Source organism: Rhinolophus hipposideros (assembly GCF_964194185.1).
Source record: "Rhinolophus hipposideros genome assembly, chromosome: 20".
Classification (NCBI taxonomy): domain Eukaryota; kingdom Metazoa; phylum Chordata; class Mammalia; order Chiroptera; family Rhinolophidae; genus Rhinolophus; species Rhinolophus hipposideros.
In genome coordinates, this window is record NC_138066.1 from 12,514,244 (window position 1) to 12,534,066 (window position 19,823).

At 44.3% G+C, this 19,823-nt stretch overlaps 4 protein-coding genes across 8 annotated transcripts in view; 1 reads left to right on the plus strand and 3 right to left on the minus strand.

Moving 5' to 3' along the window:
* KIAA0753 overlaps positions 1 to 10,116 on the minus strand; it is a 57,683-nt gene extending 47,567 nt beyond the window's left edge. For 2 of the 5 annotated variants that reach the window (XM_081029071.1, XM_081029067.1), the window contains exons 1-2: positions 5,411 to 5,548; positions 4,559 to 4,721 (exon numbers count right to left, since the gene is read on the minus strand). In XM_081029071.1, the coding sequence (XP_080885197.1) occupies positions 4,559 to 4,654 (96 nt within the window). In that variant the 5' untranslated portion in view covers positions 4,655 to 4,721; positions 5,411 to 5,548. Of the gene's footprint in view, positions 1 to 4,558; positions 4,722 to 5,410; positions 5,549 to 9,429; positions 9,449 to 9,575; positions 9,715 to 10,074 lie in introns of those variants that run through there. The other 3 variants (XM_081029068.1, XM_081029069.1, XM_081029070.1) reach the window with 3 other exon arrangements.
* Positions 6,181 to 9,865, minus strand: LOC308488855 (uncharacterized protein). Its single transcript, XM_081029079.1, has one exon. The coding sequence runs from the start codon at positions 9,774 to 9,776 to the stop codon at positions 6,309 to 6,311; it is 3,468 nt and encodes a 1,155-aa protein (XP_080885205.1). The 5' UTR covers positions 9,777 to 9,865; the 3' UTR covers positions 6,181 to 6,308.
* Positions 10,117 to 10,176: 60 nt separating the features above from the next.
* Positions 10,177 to 13,944, plus strand: TXNDC17 (thioredoxin domain containing 17). The gene is made up of 4 exons (XM_081029076.1): positions 10,177 to 10,655; positions 11,208 to 11,289; positions 11,714 to 11,789; positions 12,417 to 13,944. The coding sequence occupies exons 1-4, from the start codon at positions 10,307 to 10,309 to the stop codon at positions 12,483 to 12,485; spliced, it is 576 nt and encodes a 191-aa protein (XP_080885202.1). The 5' UTR covers positions 10,177 to 10,306; the 3' UTR covers positions 12,486 to 13,944.
* Positions 11,490 to 19,814, minus strand: MED31 (mediator complex subunit 31). Its single transcript, XM_081029078.1, has 4 exons — positions 19,682 to 19,814; positions 18,761 to 18,838; positions 18,324 to 18,420; positions 11,490 to 14,007 (listed from the first exon to the last, which is right to left on the minus strand). The coding sequence occupies exons 1-4, from the start codon at positions 19,707 to 19,709 to the stop codon at positions 13,815 to 13,817; spliced, it is 396 nt and encodes a 131-aa protein (XP_080885204.1). The 5' UTR covers positions 19,710 to 19,814; the 3' UTR covers positions 11,490 to 13,814.
* Positions 19,815 to 19,823: the final 9 nt, after the last annotated feature.

The following is a 19,823-nucleotide window of genomic DNA, read 5'->3' on the forward strand; positions in this document are numbered from 1 at the left end:
TAGGGTGTGGGTAGGAATTGGGTGGAAAGGATAGAGGGAATGGGAGAGGGGATAACCCTTCTCTGAATATACCTTTTTGTACAGGTATATTTGGAACCATGTTAAGGTTTCACATATACTAGAGAGATAGGAAGGAAGGGAGAAAAGAAGGGAAGAAGAGAAGGAAGGAGGGAGGGAATAAATAAAATTAAGGATGAAGGAAAGCCCTGAAAATGAATACTAACAGAAACCAACAAACCAAACTGAATTTCAAATGAATAACAGAACCACACTAAAAAGTGAAGGTTAAAACAATTAACCCAATTAATTTTTGAACATAGCATTTGGACCATATGACCTCATACAGGCTAAAGATAAAAAGGACTCTAAACAAATAGTAAATTCTAATTTGTAGGCTTCTCTTTTGCAGAGGCATGGAGCAAACTTCTGAAACATTTTTGTACACTCTAGGATTGTGCAAATAAGTAAATACATTGTGGATAACTGGAGCGAGGTTTCACACTGTTGAGTACGTTTCACACTGTTGAGTACGGGAGTTAGAAATATGGCAAGTGTTGGATTGGAATTGGAGATACCTGTGTGAACTCAGACAAATGGGCAGATAGACAGACAGATACATAGAAAGGGAGGGAAGAATGGAGAAAGAGAGAGAAGGGAAAGGAGAGAGAGGGAGGGATACAGATATGAGTGTGGATATGAATGTATGTATGGGCACACAAGTACATACATCTATTTGCCAGTTATGTCCCCTGACAGGGCCTAGAAACAATGATATCTGAGAATCAATGAGCATATCTAGCACCCAGATATTGATTTCTAATTCCATTATCCACTAAAGCAGAGGTGCCCAAACTTTTTTCAACGTTTTTCACCAATGACCACATGCAGTAAAACACACAAACAGCCGGGCCACTCACTCGAGCTGAAGTACGTATTGCCTCACCTGGTTTATTTAAGTAAACTAAATATGTTTTTGGAACTTGCTGTGGGCCTATTAACAATGGATCATGGGCAGCAGTTGGCCCGTGGGCTGCAGTTTGGACACCCCTGCGCTAAAGGGAAAAAGTCTCCTTGGATAAATGGCTGATTCCAGGCCTGGGACAGAGAAAAAATATGCTAAGCCCAGAATATCTTTTTATACCAAAAAGTAGTCAAAGACTGATGAAAACATGTGAAAGAGAGACTGGAGTCAGCTTGAAGTGGCTCTTGTAGGCCCAGTCAGAGACCATCTGAACATCAAAATATGTATTTGAACATAAAAATAAACAATGAGGGTAAAGGATTATAACCTACTGCATAAAGTTAAGATTCTATGCAGAAGTCTGCTCTGATATAAACAAACAAATACATAAATAATTAACTCATCATTTGCCAACCATCATAATAAATTGATTAAGGCAAATCATCAATGAATGCTAAAACTAGTAGATGAAAGTCTGCAGAGCAAAAAGATATTAACATAATCTCAAGAGAGATATCTTCAATTACAAAAGGCAAAAGAGTAACTGTACAACAGAAAACTTGGCAGGCACCACCTTAATCAAATGATTCAAGTTAACACTGCCAATAATGGGACTAATTGACAGCATGTATCTCCAGATATGACACACTGAGAACTCAGCATCACATCAGTGATTTTCCCACCATTAAGTGTAGAACCTGCATTTAATTCGGAGAAAATGTCAAACAAACCAAAATTGAAAGAAAAATCCTCAAATAACTGGCGTGTATTTTTCAAAAATGTCACAAAATACAAATACAGGCTCAGAAACTGTTCAAATTAAAGGAAACTAAAGAAACACAATCTTGGGTTTTCTTTTGCTACAAAGGACGTTTTTGGGGATAACTAACAAAATTTCAGTAAGGTCAGTAGATTAGCAAAAGTAAGGTCAGGATAGCATTATTTTAATGTAATTTCCTGATTTTGATCACTGTAGTATGATTATGTAAGGGAAATTCTTATTTTTAGTAAATATACATACAAGTATTTAGGAATAAAAGGGCATCGTGTCTGCAACTTAATCTTAACCAGTTTAGAAATTGTGTGTGTGTGTGTGTGTGTGTGTGTATGTAGAGAGAAAAAGCATGGAAGAGAGGGGAGGAGGGAGGGAAGGTAGGTAGGAGGGTGTAATAAAATGTTAATATTTGGGGAATCTGGGAGAAGAGTTTCCAGAAATTCAGTGTACCATTCTTGCAACTCTTCTGTTAGCCTGAAATTATGTCAAATTAAAAACAAAAATTTCTTTGTAAACCACATCCACCAGAATGGCTATAACTTTTTTTTTTGCAATTTATTAAAACTTTGTTTAAACACTCATTTTGCAACATACAAACATATACAGATGGTGCCAAAAAAATGTATATATACATTTTAAGAAAGGGAAAAACTACTAAAATTGTAATACTCCATATATACTGATAAAGAAAAGATGAATACAAGTCACCTTTGACTTCTACAATTACAACAGGTACTCAGAGTGGTTACCATCAGCGTCCAGACACTTCTGATTACGGTGAACTACTGCTTGAGAAACGGTGACCAAAGAGTCCACTTTTTTGGTACCCCCAGTATTAAAAATTCCTTGTATTTAAAACATTAACTTATTCCATGTACAATAAAACTACCTCTTTTCTGTGGCATATCTTTTTTATTAGTTTCAGGTATATAAAATATACTGATTAGACATTTATATACCTCACAAAGTAATAACTCCAATAAGTCTATTACCCATCGGACACTGTGCATAGTTATTACAACGTTATTGACTATATTCCCTATGCTGTACTTTATATCCCATGACTGTTTTTTTAAAATTATAGCTGACATTCAATATAAGTTTATATTAGTTTCAGGTGTGCAGCATAGCAGTTAGACATTTATAAGATTTATGAAGTGATCCCCCGATTAGTCTAGTACCCATCTAACACCATACAGTTTTTACAATATTATTGGCTATATTCCCCCTATTGTTCTTTACATCCCCGTGACTGCCAATTTGTATTTCCTAATCCCTTGACCTTTCTCACCCAGCCCCCAACCCCCTTCCCATCTAGTGGTTACTAGTGGTTTATCAGTTTGTTCTCTGTATCTATGAGTCTATTTCCGTTTTGCGCGTTTATTCTGTTCTTTCGATTCCACATGTAAGTGAGATCGTATGGTATCTGTCTTTCCCAGTCTGACTAATTTCACTTAGCATAATACCCTCTAGGTCCATCCATGTTGTTACAAATGGTAAGCTGTCACTCTTTTTTATAGCAGACTAATCCTCCATAGCATAATGTACAGAATGGCTATAATTTTTAAAAGAAACACTAAATATTGGCAAAGATGTGGAGGAACTGGAGGAACTCTCCTTTACTGTTGGTAGGAATGTAAAAGGATAAAACCATTTTGGAAAAAGCTCTGTTGGTTTGTTAAAATTTAAACATACACCTACCCCTCACACCCAGAGCTTTTACTCCCAGGTATTTACCTAAGAGAAATGAAAACATGTTTACAAAAAGATTTGTACAAGAATATTCATAGCAGCTTCATTTATAATAACCCAAACTAGAAACAGCCCAGGTATCCATCAATTGCAGAATGGATAAACCATCTGTAGGTACATTCCCACTATGAATACTACTCAGTATTAAAAAGTAACAAACTATTGATACATGTAACACATGGATGAATCTTAAAAACATTCTAACCAATGAAAGAAGCCCTCTACAAAAGAGTACATGGTATATGATTCCATTTATATGAGTTCTAGAACAAACTGGTTTGTGGTGGGGAAAAAAAAATCTGAAAGTGGTTGCCTCTGGAGAACAAGGTAGGGATTGATTGGGAAGGGACAGAAGAGGACCTTCTGGAGTAATGGAAATGGTCCGTATCTTGAAAGAAGTACAGGTTACACATGTGTATACATTTGTCAAAACTCAGCAAATGTGCAAGATATAGACATTTCAATGTATTCATTTCAGATATAAAATTTACATCAAAAGATACAAAGGTAAAAAGAATGAATTATAGGATATAATATGCATGCTGAAATAGATACTTGTGTCTGCAATTTACTTTGATGTAGGTCAAAAAATAAGATAAATGAATGGATTCTAGAGGAATAGATATATAATTAAATATAGTGAAATAGTATTGGAATCTAGGTGTTCACGGTGAAATTCAACTTTGCTGTACGTTTGAAGATTTTCATAAAACAATGTTGGAAGTAAAAACATCTTGGGACAATTGATTCAGTAAAGACTAGTTAGGTAATATTGGAAAAAAGTTTTGGTCCATTTCTTAAGTGTGACAATGGTATTATGATTAAGTAGGAGAGTTTATTTTTAGAATCAGTATTCTAAAATATTTAGAAGTGAAGTGTCATGATATCTGCAACTTACTTCAAAATGGTTCTGCAAACATTTTAGAGATGGGCAGATAGAAAAAAACAGGAAAAATTGTTACAACTGTTGAAACGAGAAGTAGGGTTAAAAGGTGTTCGTTGTCCTTTTCTTTCAACATTCATGTTTAAAACGTTTCAGAATAAAATATGAAGAAAAAAAGCAAAACTACCTGGGTCTGGAGTCTCGTGGGGTCACTCCTCCCATCTAGCTGGACACTGGATGCTAGATGAACACAGGCTGAAGCTTGTCTGCCTGGTCCCACCATGTCAGACAGCACAGAACAACAGTGAAAGCCTAGTCCTCAGCCGACAGTTCTTCCCTAAAACCATTGCCTAAAATGAAAAAAAAGCTACTTTCACACCAAGCATCTTCACACAAAGGGAAAGAATACGTAAAACACAGTGGCATGCTCATGAAACAATACTCTACAAGTCGCCCACAGCGACCTCCTACTAAAGAGCAGGTGCTTAAGGAACGGAATGAGATTCTTCCATTCACAAAAGCAACTCCACTTTTGAAATTCCCGAGAATAGGGGGACACACTATTTTAACAACAAATCTTTTGAGCCCTTTTCATTCTAAATTTCAAATCTCAAGAGTCTCCAGTAAGACACTGTTTCCCAAACAGGGCACTGTCCTGGTAAATAAGCACTTCCCAGTTCGGCAGTTTTACGGACAGTCTACATCCAGAAGTCCTAACCACTTGTCAAAGAGCAGTTATACTTTACTAGGTAGCTCCAAAGGACATCACCGAATGGCTCGAAGTAAACCTGCAGGATCCGAGCATCTAGATTTATGCCAGGATCTGCCATTAACTAGTGGAATGACCTCTCTAAATCTTCAATTTCATCTTCCCTCCATCCTATACACAGTGAAATATAACATATGACAGCATCGTGTGAGCCACTATGGGGTATAGTCTTATCACTGCCTTTCCCCATTCTGAATGCCTCCTGATATACTTTATTATCCCTGTACTCATCCCGTGTTGATCACACACTTGTGTCAGGTCGTTATTTACCTATTTCACAGGCATATGTCCCATCTTCCCAGCTAGACAAGGTTCCTTGAGGGTAAGTTAGGCCTTGTCTTGCTCTTCTCTGCTATTTCCCACAACACAGTGCTTTGAGCATAGTGGACCATTTAACTCAGTCTTTATGGAATTAAGCTGATTTTTTCCATAAACTAACTAGTGTTAAATGTACTGGGGAACTTGTTCTCTGAAAGAATCCCATAGTAAATCAATTGGGAAATTCAGGTTTTAATTTAAGCTGTTGAATAAGCCCAACGTTTGTAGGTTGGATTTGCTTAAAGACAGATACATCTGAAGGAATATAAAGGCAGTTGTAAAAGATTCCTTAGTTCTAAGGCTGTGGAGACATGATCAAAACCGAAGATGGGAGGAGGCACATGAGCGAGGCCATCGACTGGCTTGGTTATCAGCACAGCTCAGGGGCTGGAGCCACAGAAGGAAGGAGCCTGGGGGGCGTCTGCAACATTTATGTGGTCAACACATCCCCTAGGATGCCAAAGGCCTAATAATCCGTTCTCCACGGGGGGGAAAACTAGGTGATCCCCACAGTTCTAAGATACCTTAAGTGACACTGAACACACACACACACACACACACACACACACACACACACACACACAGTCCAGGGACACCCCACCCCCAAACTGTTCCCCTGTACAAAGTCCTGGGACACGTCTCTTTGCAACCTGTCCTTTTCCCATTGTTCCAGGAATCCACCCAACTTGTTACACCACATACTGTGGGACCTGTCCACAAAGGACCTCTCTCCCCCATCCTGAGACACCCTGACGGCTTGTACCTTCATCCACAACTCAGGACAAATCTCCCCCCAAACTGTTCCCTCCCAAAGAGTCCCAGGATCCCTCCAATTTGTTCCCTATACATACTATTGGAATGCCCCCCTCAATCTGTCCTCCCCCACACAATTTTCTCCCAAGTTGTTCCCCCCCACTCTGATTCCAGACACCCCTCCCGTCTGTCTCCTGCTGCTCTGCTGCAGGTGACCCCTGAAATGCTCAAGGCCTGTTTCCTCCCTTGAAACGGGAGGCCCTTCCACGGCTTCGTTCACCCCTGGAGCCGTCCCTGTCCCTGAGAATCCCGGCACATTCTGATAGTCTGTTTCTTCCCCCACAGACCTTGGGCAGCTCCATAACCTGTCCCCACGCCCACAGGTGTAAGACAGACCTGCGGCCAGGTTCCTCCTTGCTAGCCCCAGGACACCTCTCCCTCCTGTCTCCTGCTCTGAAGCCCCTGGGCCCTCTGTGGACGGTCTCCGCACCACTGTGAGGCCCGAGACAGCAGTGTTCGCCTCTTCTCCAGTAGACCCAGTCACCCACACGGCAGCAGGCACACGCCCCGCCATGGGAACTCCCACTGCGGCAAGCACCCCCAAAGACAGAGGTACCCTCACAGCCTCAGGGACTACTCCCTCGGGTCTGCTGCCCCACACGCCTGACACACCTTCAGAGCCAGTCTCCCTGTCCACGGGTCCTGGAGCCCTGGGTGCAGGAGGCCCCTCAGCTGCCGGTCTCCTTCCCCATACACCGGGGACATCCCCAGAGTTAGGGTCACCCACCGTGGGCACAGGAACCCCAGCAGCTGTAGGTGCTCCCACAGCCATGGCAACTCTAGCGGCCACGGGCATCTCAGCAGTGTGTCTTCTGTCCGATAAGCCCAAGAGACTCCCGGAGAGTGTCTCGTCTCCCTCAGACCCAGGCACCCCCGTGGCTGTGCACAGCCCCACAGCCATGGGTACCCCCGCCGTCTGTTTCCCTCCCGACAAGCCCGAGATGCCCCCAGGACCCGTCTTTTCCCTTCTAGGCCCAGGCACCCTGGCAGGGGGGGGCATCACCCTTCTTGTGGGACCCTTGGCAGCTGCAAACACTTGCACTGTCTCTGTCTGTCCCCACAAGCCTGAGACACCTCCAGAACCAGGCTCCTCCCACACAGGCCTGGGAGCCACGGGCACCCCTGCAGTCACAGCTACTCCGGGAGCCTGTCTCCTTCCTGGCAAGTGTGAGAAAACCCCAGAGCCAGTCTCCACTCCCAGAGGACCAGGTACCCTCGAAGCCGTGGACACTTCAGCAGCCACAGGAACCCTGGCACTCTGTCTCCTTTTCCACGATCGTGTGACACCCCCAGAGCCAGTCTCCTCCCCCACAAGCCCAGGTACCTCAGAAGCCATGGAAACCCTGTCAGTCATGGGAACCTCAATACCCTGTCTCCTTCCCCATGATCCTGGAAAAGCCGAAGAGCCAGCCTCCTCTCTCACAGGCCACAGCTCTTCGGGGGACACAGCTACCCCTGAAGCCACGGGTATTCTGGCAGTCTGCACTCTTTCCCACAGGTTCAAGATATCACTAGAGCTGCTTTCCGGACACATGGGGCCAGACACCCACACAGCAGCAGGCACCCTCCCAGACCCAGGCACATCCATAGCTGCAGGTAGCCCTGTGGCTGGAGCACACCTGTGCTTGGGCATGCCAGATGCCTCGGACACCCCCACTGTCTCCGGCAAGCCCACAGCTTGTCTCCTCCTGCACAAACAGGAACTATCCTCATAGCCAGTCTCTTGATCCACAGACCCACAGACCCCTAAAGCTGTGGGTACCACAGCCTCTTGCTCCCCCATAGCCTGCCTCCTTTCCCACAGACTCAGGACATTCCCACAGCATGTCTCCTCCCCCATAGCCCCTGGCACTGCATCAGCCAAAGGTACCCCCACAGCCTGCTGCCTGTCCCACAAGCCTGAGATGCCATCATACTGCCCATGTTCGCCCACGGCTCCCAGTACCACCCCAGCCTGGGGTACCGCCACAGGCTGTTCTGTTCCCCACACACCCGGGACATTCCCACAGCCTGTCTCCTTCGCCAAAGCCCTAGGTACTCCCATAGCCTGTCCTACACCCCACAGGCCTGGAGCCACCTCAGGACCTGCCTTCTGCTCATCAGGACTAGACACCTCTGCAGTCTCTGCTGCTTCCCATGACCCTCGGTCACCTCCAGAGACTGTGTCTACCCACACAGCCTGTCCCCTTTCACTGAATCCTGGGTCACCGCCATGTCTAGTTTCTTCTTCAGGAGAACAAGGCACTCCTACCGGCTGCCCAGTGCCCCACAGGCCAGGGATACCCCTAGGGCCTACGTCCTCCGGAGCTTGTCTCCTCCGCCACAAGCCTGGAGTTCCCTCCTCCACAGCTCTGGACACCCGCACGGCATCAGGCACCCCCATAGCCTGTGCCCTGCCCCACACGCCTAGGGTATCCCCACACACTGCCTCTTGTGCCAGAGCCCCAGGCACCTGCACTGACAGACCCCTCTCCCACAGACCTGGTGCACCCCCAAAGCCTCTCCCCCCCTCCACAGCTCTGGGGACCTCCACGGCCTCAGGCCACACCATGGCCCCAGGAAGTCCCATAGTTGGTGCCTTTGGCCACGGGCCTGGGGCAGCGCCATAACCTATCTCCTCCACAGCTCCAGGCACCCCCTCCGCGCGTCCTCTCCCCGGCAGGTGTGGCGCAATCCCAGACCTTGTCTCCACAGTCCCAAGCACGCCCACAGGACGCACCCTCACTGCCTGCCCCTGCCCACACGAGCGGGAGGGCCTCTGACAATCCGGCCCTACGTCAGCCGCTGCAGATAGTCCTGAGGCCTGGGGGACTGTCCTGGCCTGTCCTTTCACCCACGGCCCTGTGAGGCCACCTCGGCTGGTCTGTATCCACGAAGGCCGGCCAGGTATTCCCCTTTCAACTGGCCCTTCTCCTGCAGGCACAGGATGGAGCTCGACTCTGCTTCCTTCCCCACATCCTGACGCTGCCCTCATGGCCTGCACCTTCAGCCACAGCTCCAGAATACTCTCGTGCCCCATAGATCCTGGACGGCCTTTCCTCTCACAGCCCCGAGGACTCCAAGAAAATGCCTCCTCCTCGCCCTCCCCAGCGCCAGTCGCCCACGCAGACCCGGCAGGCCCCACCACCTGGGGCTCCCCCACGGCCCCGTTCACCCACACAGCCCCAGGGTCCCCTGCAGCCTCCATGGAGCCTGCAGGGCCAGGCGTCTCCGAAGCCTCGCTCGCCCCTTCGGCCTCAGCCGTCTCGGCCGCTCGTCTTCTCCCCCATGGCTGCCGACCGTCCTGCAGCCTTTCTGCACTCACACAGCGCGTCCCCCACACCGAGGACCTCGCCCGGCGACTAGATCCACGGCCTCGGGACGTCCCTCCAGCCCGCCTCTTCCCCCACGGCCGCCGACCTCCGCGGCCCGACCTGCTGGGCCCCACGCCGCGGCCCGGCATCTCTGCCCCGCGCTCGCCCCTGCGCAGCCTGGGCAAGGCCCCGCGGCCAGCCGCCCTGCTCATAGCTCGGGGGCGAGTCCCGTCTTCCCCACGCAGCCCCGGGGCCCTTTTCTTAACACTTCGTCCCCAAGGCTGCTCCACACACGCACTCACACACTCAGCTCCAACCTCGTAGCCTTATGCCCGCCCAGCCCCCCACCCCCGCCCAGCCCCGCACGCCCCCCCCAAAGCCTAGGCAAGAGAATAGGTAATTGGGGGCGACGAGCGGCAGGATCTGCCCCGGGTCAGGGTCTCCTCTCCCCCAGGTCCACGACTCCTAACGCAGCTTCCCAGAATCCCCCCAGCTCCGGCCCGAGCCCACCTGGCCTAAGGCAGGGCGCGGCCACTGGGAAGTGGGCGGGGGGGGGGTCCCAATTAGGCCTCGCTTCCGGCCGCTCGCCTAGTCGCCATAGCAACCGGCGCAGGGCGGCTTGGGAGCCGTTAGGGATCCTAAACCAGCGAAGGGTCCAGGGGCTGCACGGCGGGAGGTTTTGCCGCCACTGTACACGGGGCTGGGGCCCAGAACAGATCAGGCCAGAAGCCTGGGTTTCGCAATGGAGCCAGCACCGAGAGATCGGCGGCGAGCAGAACGACGGTACGGAGGAGGCCTGGCCTTCAGAGGCTCCCGTAGCACCTCCCCGCCGGGGGGGATCCTCTCGGCCCCGCCCCGCTCACACCGCCCGGAAACAGCTTCGCCCCGCCCCACGTGGGGCCCCGCAGCGGAGGGAGACCCACAGGCTCCGCGGCCCGCTCTCCCGATGGCCGGCTACCAGGAGGTGAGTGTGTTCGGTTTCGAGGACTTCAGCCGGGCTGTGGAGCTGCACAAAGGCAAGACCATTTTCGCCTACTTTACCGGTTCTAAGGACGCCGAAGGGAAAAGCTGGTGCCCCGACTGCGTGCAGGGTGAGGCCGGGATTCGGGGGCTGCCGCCCGGAGGACAGGACGGGAAGGCCGAGGCTATGGCGGAGAGCGGGGTTGGGGAGAGGCAGAGGGAGTCTTGCCCCCGGAGATCTGCAGGGCGATCAGAGCTGTCATCCTGCCTCCTTCACCTACCTTGTTCCCTTCTCTCCTGCTGTGAAGTCCTTCCCCGCCCCGAGTGCTCTTCCTACCATTCGACCCATATAATCTTGGAATCCAGTCCTTTAAAACTTTTCACGTCCCCAGTATGATTAATGTCTTACAGGAGACGTGAATTGGTCTCCTTTGGATGTCAGCAAATATCTATGCCTTCCATTGCTATGGGCGCTGTGGCGTGGCGACAAATCAGGACTGGGACTTAGTCCTTTACCCCTAAAGTGGCTCTCAAATCAAAGAATACCTGACTTCTGTTAATCTCTGTTAAGTGTAGGTTAAAGTCTGAGTTCCTGGCGACACTGAGGGGAGGGTAGAGGAGCACTGTTTCTCTGCCTGATTGTACAGTTGATGTGTGATTATTTTATATCTACTTTTTGAAAGCTGAACCAGTCGTCCGAGAGGGGCTAAAGCATGTTTCTGAAGGATGTGTGTTCATCTACTGCCAAGTAGGAGAAAAACCTTAGTAAGTAGCAGTGTGCACTGTTTCTCAAACGTGAACTAGACTCTTGCAAACTTAGTCGGGAAGGACCTTGGGACTCAGGTTCTACCTTCTAAGGTAAGCAGATAAGTCCAGCAATGATAAGACATTAAATACAAATGAAAATTTTGAATGTTCAGCTATTTGCCTTAGGTAAGGCTAATTCAATGAATTTGGGTGGTGTTAGTTCATAACTTAATTGTCTTTACATTTATTTTATATCTTGATCACACTTTAAATGAAAAATTTTATTTGGGGGAGTAGATAAGTCAGTCCTCGGGATTTTTTTTATGTTTACAACAAAAACAGTAGCTAAAAGACTAAATTTAGGGATATGTAAAATATTAATAAACAAAACGTAAGAAACCAAGTAAATGTGTTTCATGATCACTGTTTCTTTTCGAAATAGCTGGAAAGATCCAAATAATGACTTCAGAAAACATTTAAAACTAACTGCAGTGCCTACACTACTTAAATATGGAACTGTGAGTATCTTTCTTTAATGTGTTGGGGCTACAATTCACCCTGTCAGAACTTTTAGCTTGTTCTGGATTCAAATTTGAAAAGGTCTTGATATTCCATCGCAAACATCACATCACATTCCTGTTCAGAGTACATCTGTTCATCCCGTGGCCAATCCCAATAAACTATTAATAATGCAAATATCTAAATATTACATCTTTTTCATGCTTTTTAAAAGCTATTCTTAATTTAAAATTTTATAAACACTGTTCAAGAAAGTTGGTTTACAGATAATTTCTTAAAACACTGGTATCAGTGGTGGTTTTCCATTTAATCCATAATTCTGGTTGAAAAGAAAGGGCACCTCTTCTAGTTTAGTCATGGCACTGAGATTCTAAATTAGAGATGAGGGGAAGGGGGTTGGCATTAGGCTTGCCGTTTCCTGTTTTAGTCTCTACATTTAGAGCGAAGTGATTCATCTTAAAGCAAAAATCTTAACTATTTCCTAAAACTTGTTGCAACTGGTTGATAATTCCTGAATGGCGTAATTTCTCTGTTCCAAGGTTTGTGTCATTCAAAGGAGAACTCTATCCTCTCCTAATAACATTTTTTTTGTTGTGGGTTACAGTTTGACTGTTCTTCTCTTACAGCCTCAAAAACTGGTAGAATCTGAGTGTCTTCAGGCCAACCTTGTGGAGATGTTGTTCTCTGAAGATTAAGATTTGATGATAGCAATTGTCTTGATTTCCTGATTTGCTCTAGTCTAAAAGAAACTGCATACTTGCTTTGAATTCGTGTTAGCAATAAATAAATAATTATGTAAAACAATTACTATGTCTAAACAATAGAGTGCTGTATTAAAATGCTCATGAACCCTCTAAGATAGGTAAAATAAGTCTTCAGGAGTGGCAGTATTAGCACAAATGAATGTATTACTGGAGGTAATAGAAATCAGACAGCTTCCAAATCTCTAAAGGAGTTAGGAACTTTTACCTCAAATTCCATGAATTTACAAAGAACTGTTATTTCTTAAACATCTTCGGCTTTAGAATTTAACCTGCCACTGAAGGAAAGCACGTCACATCTAATCCAGCCTCTGCTCCATGCAGGCAGTTTTGTTTTACAACTCTGAATGTGCTTTCCTACTTGGGATGAGGTGGGTGGCAGAGGCCAGAGACTATATAACCTAGTGGTGGGAAGGACTCTAGCTCGTGAGTCAGTCACTGATTAACATTTACTAGCTGTGTAACCACAGGCAAGTTACTTCACCTTTCTAAACCTTAGTTTCCTCTTATAAGAACAAGGATTATTCTGAGAATAAAATGAGAATGCAACTAAACACTTAAAGCAGGAACTGGCTTGTGGAACCTGCCAAATAAAATGTTAGCTTTCCCAAACAAGCACAAGTATTTGAGGCTCCTCATCGTTGTTCTAATCTAAGGTCAAGAGTCCAATTAGTAGTTAACAACCAATCGTCCTGCCATCACTAGGTCAGCAACATACCAATGATTCTTCCATAAAACTCGCTTGCAATGCAAATAGTGATATAGGTATGTTCTCCTCTCCTGCAGAATTTAAGAAACTATGCAGGTCTTGTGCTCTCATTTAGAGAGGTCACCGACTCCATTCCTCTCGTTCTGTAGTAAGAGGGTAGCGTAGCTGATCTGAGGGACAGTAAGGTTCCCCATGGACTTGCCCTAGGCCCTACTGTACACCAGGAACATTAGGTTGAATTCGGGATATTTGGTGGCCCGTCCCTTGCCCCATCCCCACTGCCTCTTTAAACAGATCTAAAGCACCTAACATTGCTGTTCCTATTCAATTGAATGTGTTACAAATACTAATAACAACTTAAAAATCCACAGGTAAATCAAAGCAGAAATGGTTTTGATTCAACAGTAATCTATTAACAATAAAAAGTTAATTGGATTAAATAGCACACTAAAGGTTTTAGGTGCTGCCACAATAAAGGTAGTAGAAGTCTTTTTGTCTTCACTGTACAAAAGCAATATATACATGTCTTAAGAGCCTGGTCTGGATCCAGCTTTTCATTTTCCTGATGTGTTATTTTGCTGTTGCTGCTCTGCCAGGGCTTGCTGAAGGCGCATCCGCTTCCGGGAATAGTGCTGCCAGTGCAGAATTTGCTGCTCGTCAATAAATTTCGCACACTGAGCATTCACCAGCTCCTTGCGGAAGTGTTCATATTGGAGCAGTTCTAACATGTGTAAACACTGAGGGTACCTGGGTTTAAGTTTATAAGTTAATGATCGACATAATTTAAGTCAATAATGCCAAGCTCTGTGTCAGTTACTCAAAAATGATTTTATACCCTACCACTTCTATAACATCAACTTAGTACACTTGGGTAGTACAAAGTTTGTTTTTTCCTGCTTAGGCAAAGAAGCTAATAATCAAAAGTCAGCATTAAGCAAAATTGTCAAAAGTGAGAAAAGTTCTGAAATATTAAGTACCTTGCCCAAGACCACACAGTAACTGGTAAGCGGAGTCAACATTTGGGGGCAAATCGTGCTATTCTATTCTGGTGGTTTCCAAGATAAGGAACATGAACATTTTAATTTTAGTAATTATGTGTTTAATTGTTAACTATTGGTTTTCCATCATTAAGGATAAAAAGACAATTTGTATTCTAAAAGTCAATTTCAGAAAGAACTATGCACAAATATTGTACTCTAGATTTCCACGGGGATATACCAATTCTAAAATTACGTATTCTCTAAGATTGAACAAATATGTAAGTAAATGTACTATGGATAAAGACAGCCAAATCTCTGGCTATTAGAAAAAGAGACAGATAAAGGAGAAGGTGAGAATGAACCCAGTTATTGAGCTGGAATTGAAAATATCAGTATGAACTTACAACTTTTAATATATAGACAGATACAGAAATACACACACACAGACATAGAATTCCTAACTGTGTGCTGAGAGGGCCTAGAAGCAATGAGACTGGTACCACTGAGCACACTTAGTGCCCAGATCGTGGATTTCAAATGTTTTCCAGGATACCTTGGAAAAATGGCTGATTCTAGGGCTAAGGCAAGGAAAGTATAAAATAAGTCTGGAATATTATGTAGTGTCCAAAAAAAGTGCTCAAAAAATTATGATGAAGGTATGTTTACAGTAGTCAGGAGCCAATTTGAAGGGGCACTGAATGGCCATTATCTGGAATCACTAGAGCAAGAAAATACACAATTATAATCCACAAAATAAAAAGAATCCAAGAGTCCATACTGAAACAAGTTTTTAAATAAATGAATCAGGAACGAGGGAATGTTCCTTACAACGGAATTCCAACTAATAAATATAGAAAGAATGATGTAATTAGAAACTCACCATAGTTAAAATTCTTTAAGGCAAGTATCTTCAATAGATGCTAAAATTAGTGGGTAAACATTATAATAAAACAAGATATTTACATAGTTTCAAAGTATTTCCTTATAAGATACTTATTCAATACGAAACAAAACAACAGTAACCTGATGTGGAGAAAATGCAGCCACCACCTCAACCAAATGATCAAAATTAACATCACCAGTGGTGGGTAAACTGACTTCCTATTACTCCTAATGTACCCTAGAAGGATACAAGATCACTTCTGTGTCATAGTCATGGGAAAAAAAAAAAAAAAAGACTAAGGAACTCAGGTCAACGGAGACTAAGAAGACATGACAAAATGTAGCATGTGAGCCTAAACTTGATACTGTACCAAACAGAACATTAGTGAGACAGCTGGCAAAATTTGAATGAGAGCTGATAATGAGATTAGATAATAAAGGTTGATATTAATGTTAATGTTCTGATTTTGATCATTGTACTATGGTTATATAAGATGTTAACATTTAGAATATCGGGGTGAAGAATATACGGGAATTCTCTGTACTATTTTTCCAAGCTATTTTGTCGGGAATTCTCTTTGCTATTTTTCCAAGCTGTTTTGTATGTGAAATTATTTCATATAGAAAAGACCAAATTTAAATGAGTCAATTAAACATTAAACCACACAGGAAGTACACAGAGCCAAAATTGTACAAGTGACTAAAGTTTGGAAAACAATGACTACAGCAGTGCTTCTCAAATTTTAATACACATGACTCACTTCTTAAAATGCAGATTCTATTTAGTAGGTCTGGGGTCGGGCCTGAGCTCTGCATTTCTAATAAGCTCCCAGGTGACACCAGCACTAAGGACCTCATTGAACAGCAGGGCCCAATACCACATTACAGGTTTGCTATCTCCACTCCAACGACTCACGGTGACTTGTAATTGTGGGTAGCTGAGCCTGGAATGCCCTACTCACACCTACCCTGGCTATTTCCTTTTCATGAGGGCACTGGTAATTAAAAAGGGTCTGAATACCAGCTCTTCCATTCACCAGCTGGGTGGCCTTGAACAAGGTACTTAACTTCTCTAAGGTTTAGTTTCTTCATTTGTAAAATAATGTGACAACCAAGAGAATGGTCTGAAGTAGCATTTAGTCAATAATGGGAATTTAGATACAGTGAGCATTTATCAAACTTATAGAAGACAATGCTCAGAATACATTAAATGACACAAGAAATTATATTTTGATAGGCTACAATTATAGAATTAACAATATGAGGTACAAAAAGAAAGTCCTGCATTTAGATTTTTAAAAAGTGAACAAATATAAATGGCGAACTCAATTATTAGTATTAATGGAAATAACTGAAAAATTTTAGTTCACATAAAGCTCCCACCAAGTCAACAATGTGAATCTTTGCCTCCCACCCACCACCCAAAAAAGGTAATGTAAACTTAAGTTGAACTAATAGAAGTATAATGTCTGTATGAAGAAAAAAATGCTTTTTGGCCCACTGTACCCTTACATCTGAAGGCCTGTGTTTTGTTCTTGGCTGAATAACATAAGGCACAATTGCAAAATATCCAAAGGAGGGCAGATGAGAAAGGACTAAAGGTAGTTGAGAAAAAGAAATGTAAGAGACATTGTAGTGCAGATACTGGCTGTTAGTGAAGCAGGTCAAATGGTGGAAAGTGTCTAGAAAAGTCAGTTGCTCCTCTCAGCTCTAGCCATTTCTTGATTTGCAAGAAAGACCTGGAGTTACCAGCTTTTCCAGATTTCAAAGAATAGCTGGAAATCTGGATTATTATATGAAACTGCAATCTTTAAATGCTGGCAATTATTAAAATAAAAACCTTGTGCAGACTGAATGATATGCCACAGAAGTTAACCTGCAGCCTCTATTGAATTTAAATATCTGAAAGGCCATTGTCTCCATAGGGCATGGACTGGTTCTAGATTCAGGGACAAAACTGGGAACACAGGTTGAAGCTACATGGAGGTATATTGTATCACAATATAAAGAAGAACTTTGTAGCATTTAACTAATAATGGAATTGGCTGTCCCTGAACAGAGCAATATGTGCTCACTGGAAACCTAACCACAGTGTAGACGATCATCTCAGCAGTGCTGTGTGTGAACTTGATGGTGTCTAAGACTAAAGACTCAGTGTCCAACGCTGAGTCTCTAAGTCTACATACATACATGTTGCAATCTAATAAAAGTCTTTTCTCTAGATAGTAAGTGGTTGTTTATAAAGAGCCAGTAAGGTACAAAGGGTCCTACAGGCAGTAGGAGGATGTGGGCTTTGTGACTCAGCTATTAGACACAGATCAGAAAATTGACCAGGACAAAGTACAAATATGAAACATTTTCCTCTCAAACTTGTGTTTGTGTAGAAAAGAAAAAGACAAAAAGTTTCACGACTGCTTTCTGACTACCTAGTTAAAACAAAGCAGAGGTTCAAATAATTCAAATATTTTTTACCATTAAAAGCAGGTTTGTGATTAACATGCTTCTTGCAATTTAGTACCCCTTAAAATGATAGCATCTGTTGCACAACCTGAATTGTGCATGTGTGTGTGTGTGTGTTTTAAATTAGTACAGTACTTGGCATTTAGAAGGCCCTAAAAAAAGAATAGTAGCTATTAAGACACAGGTAAGGCTACCTTCTGCACAAAACCTTCCTTACAATTACCTCTTTCTACATTCTTTAATTTTCAGCCCATGGCTATCTCCTTTCATTTATAGAATTTGGATTCTTTGGGGTCAGAAAACCAGTGAGAAGGGATGAATGGTACAAGATAACGTCAGATAAAAAAGCCGTATCATGTAGAACTTTAGCTTAAGAGACTGGATTTTATTCTGCATACAATGGGAAATCATTGAAAGAGTCTCAGCAAGAAAATACCATGTTGTGATTTACATTTTTAAGAGATCAATATGGCTTCTGTGTATTAAATTATTTTCCTTTGTTTAGCTGAGGACGGTGTGGAGGGGGGAAGGTAAGAGTGGAAGCAGAGATAACCAGTGAGTAGATTACTGCAGTAATTCAAGTTAGGGATGAGTGTGTCTTGTAAGGCGGTGGCAACTAAAAGAAGTGGAGACATTCAAAATATATTTTTTCCAGTGTGAAACTAAGAAGTCTGTTAAACAGCAGTGTTTTGGAGTATAATAAGGTATATACATATTTAGGACTATAAAAATTAAACTTACTTTAGATACTTGGCATATTCTGGTTCTTTCCAGTAAAGCAAGTACTTAAGATAATTAACAAAAGCTTTGTCTTTGAAGTAACCTCTCTGGGCAAGAACTGAAAGGCATAAAAAAAAAAAATACATCTGTAGAGCAAACCAATCCTTGGACTACTGATTTGTAACTCCTAACATAAATAATTCACTTATTTAACATCCCCACCATCAACACACACTAAATTCAAAAAACAAGTCCAATTTTCTTCAAATATATATATATATGTATATATATATACACACACACACATATACACACACATATATGTAGTATATATATACACCAGTATAAGTAGCAGTAAGTCCATTCAATTGAGAATGTATAAAAGTAGACACTACTATGAATTGCAACTGTTGTGTCAGAAATCATTACTCAATTCGCTGAGGTGCTCAACAACTTACAGTTAAGGTAATTTGGGTTGGCTAGACACTGCACAAATTCCAACTCCAACTGAAACCGAAGTCGATTTCCAGCATCATCTAGGAGAGAAGATAGCAAAAATCATCCCAAATGGAGGTCACTGTATAGAACACTGATTGGTGGAAAGAAGCCGGACCGATGCTGAGATACACTTCCACGTAGAGGACAGGTGATCGTTCTTCCCTCCCCTGGGTGTGGGAGGGGATAAACCTTTCTTAGGAGGTGAAGAAAAGCGAAGCCCTGATTATAAGGAGTAAGAACTTTCTCTACGGTTAAAGAGATGTCATCAAAGAAAACAAGCGACACAGGAGGCAGGCTGTTTACCTCCTGCGAGCCACTACGTAGTGATCACTGCGGTTTAAGTGGTAATAACCGTGCCTTCTTCTATTTTAATAACGCGTTACGACCACTGCTACGGGATTGAGCACAAGCCAAGGGGATGCCCAATCAACCCGGAAAACGTTTAGAATCCAAGCTGAAACAGAGGTGGGGTTGTTGCAAGATCACGGAGCGTGTGCATTTGTGGGAAGCGTCAGTGGCAGAAAAATACACAACCGTGTGGACGTATTTCCAGCTTCTGCAGTTCGCTGGAGGCAGAAAACAAACGGAGACGGTTCAAGATTGGACCCCTCTCGGTCGGTCTTGCCCGGGCCAGAAAGCCCGCGGGATCGCTGTTTTGATTAGCACGTGAGGGGAAAAAGGCCTGCGCACAAATCTGACCCTGAAAAGGCCGCACCACCTGCGCCTTTCCAGACGCTGGAAGAGCCCTCGCGCCCCCGGGTCCGAACGCGTGCCCCGCCGGGAGTCAGGCCTGCGAGCAGTCCGGGGAAGCCGGAGGAGATAGATGTCTGGGCCCGACATCGCTCTCTTCGCGAAAACTCGCGGTTCAGAGAGCTACTGACCTGTCTCCATGGCGACAGCTGCGGCCATCACAAGCAAAGACGCCGAAACGCCACCAGCCCGACACGGCAACGGTCGGAGCCGCGGAGCGGAGGAAGTTCCGGAAAACGCGGCTCCGCCTTCCTGTCGCAGGGCAGTGTGGGA

What these genes read in the sequence shown, in the direction of transcription:
- MED31 (XM_081029078.1), bottom strand. Translation starts at nt 19,709, where the DNA reads ATGGCCGCAGCTGTCGCCATGGAGACAG. An exon ending in CAACCCAAATTACCTTAACT is followed by an intron (nt 18,421 to 18,760) that starts GTAAGTTGTTGA and finishes TATGCCTTTCAG; the next exon opens with TTCTTGCCCAGAGAGGTTAC. An exon ending in GAATATGCCAAGTATCTAAA is followed by an intron (nt 14,008 to 18,323) that starts GTAAGTTTAATT and finishes ACTTAAACCCAG; the next exon opens with GTACCCTCAGTGTTTACACA.
- TXNDC17 (XM_081029076.1), top strand. Translation starts at nt 10,307, where the DNA reads ATGGAGCCAGCACCGAGAGATCGGCGGCGAGCAGAACGACGGTACGGA. An exon ending in GTGCCCCGACTGCGTGCAGG is followed by an intron (nt 10,656 to 11,207) that starts GTGAGGCCGGGA and finishes ACTTTTTGAAAG; the next exon opens with CTGAACCAGTCGTCCGAGAG. An exon ending in CACTACTTAAATATGGAACT is followed by an intron (nt 11,790 to 12,416) that starts GTGAGTATCTTT and finishes CTTCTCTTACAG; the next exon opens with CCTCAAAAACTGGTAGAATC.
- LOC308488855 (XM_081029079.1), bottom strand. Translation starts at nt 9,776, where the DNA reads ATGAGCAGGGCGGCTGGCCGCGGGGCCTTGCCCAGGCTGCGCAGGGGC.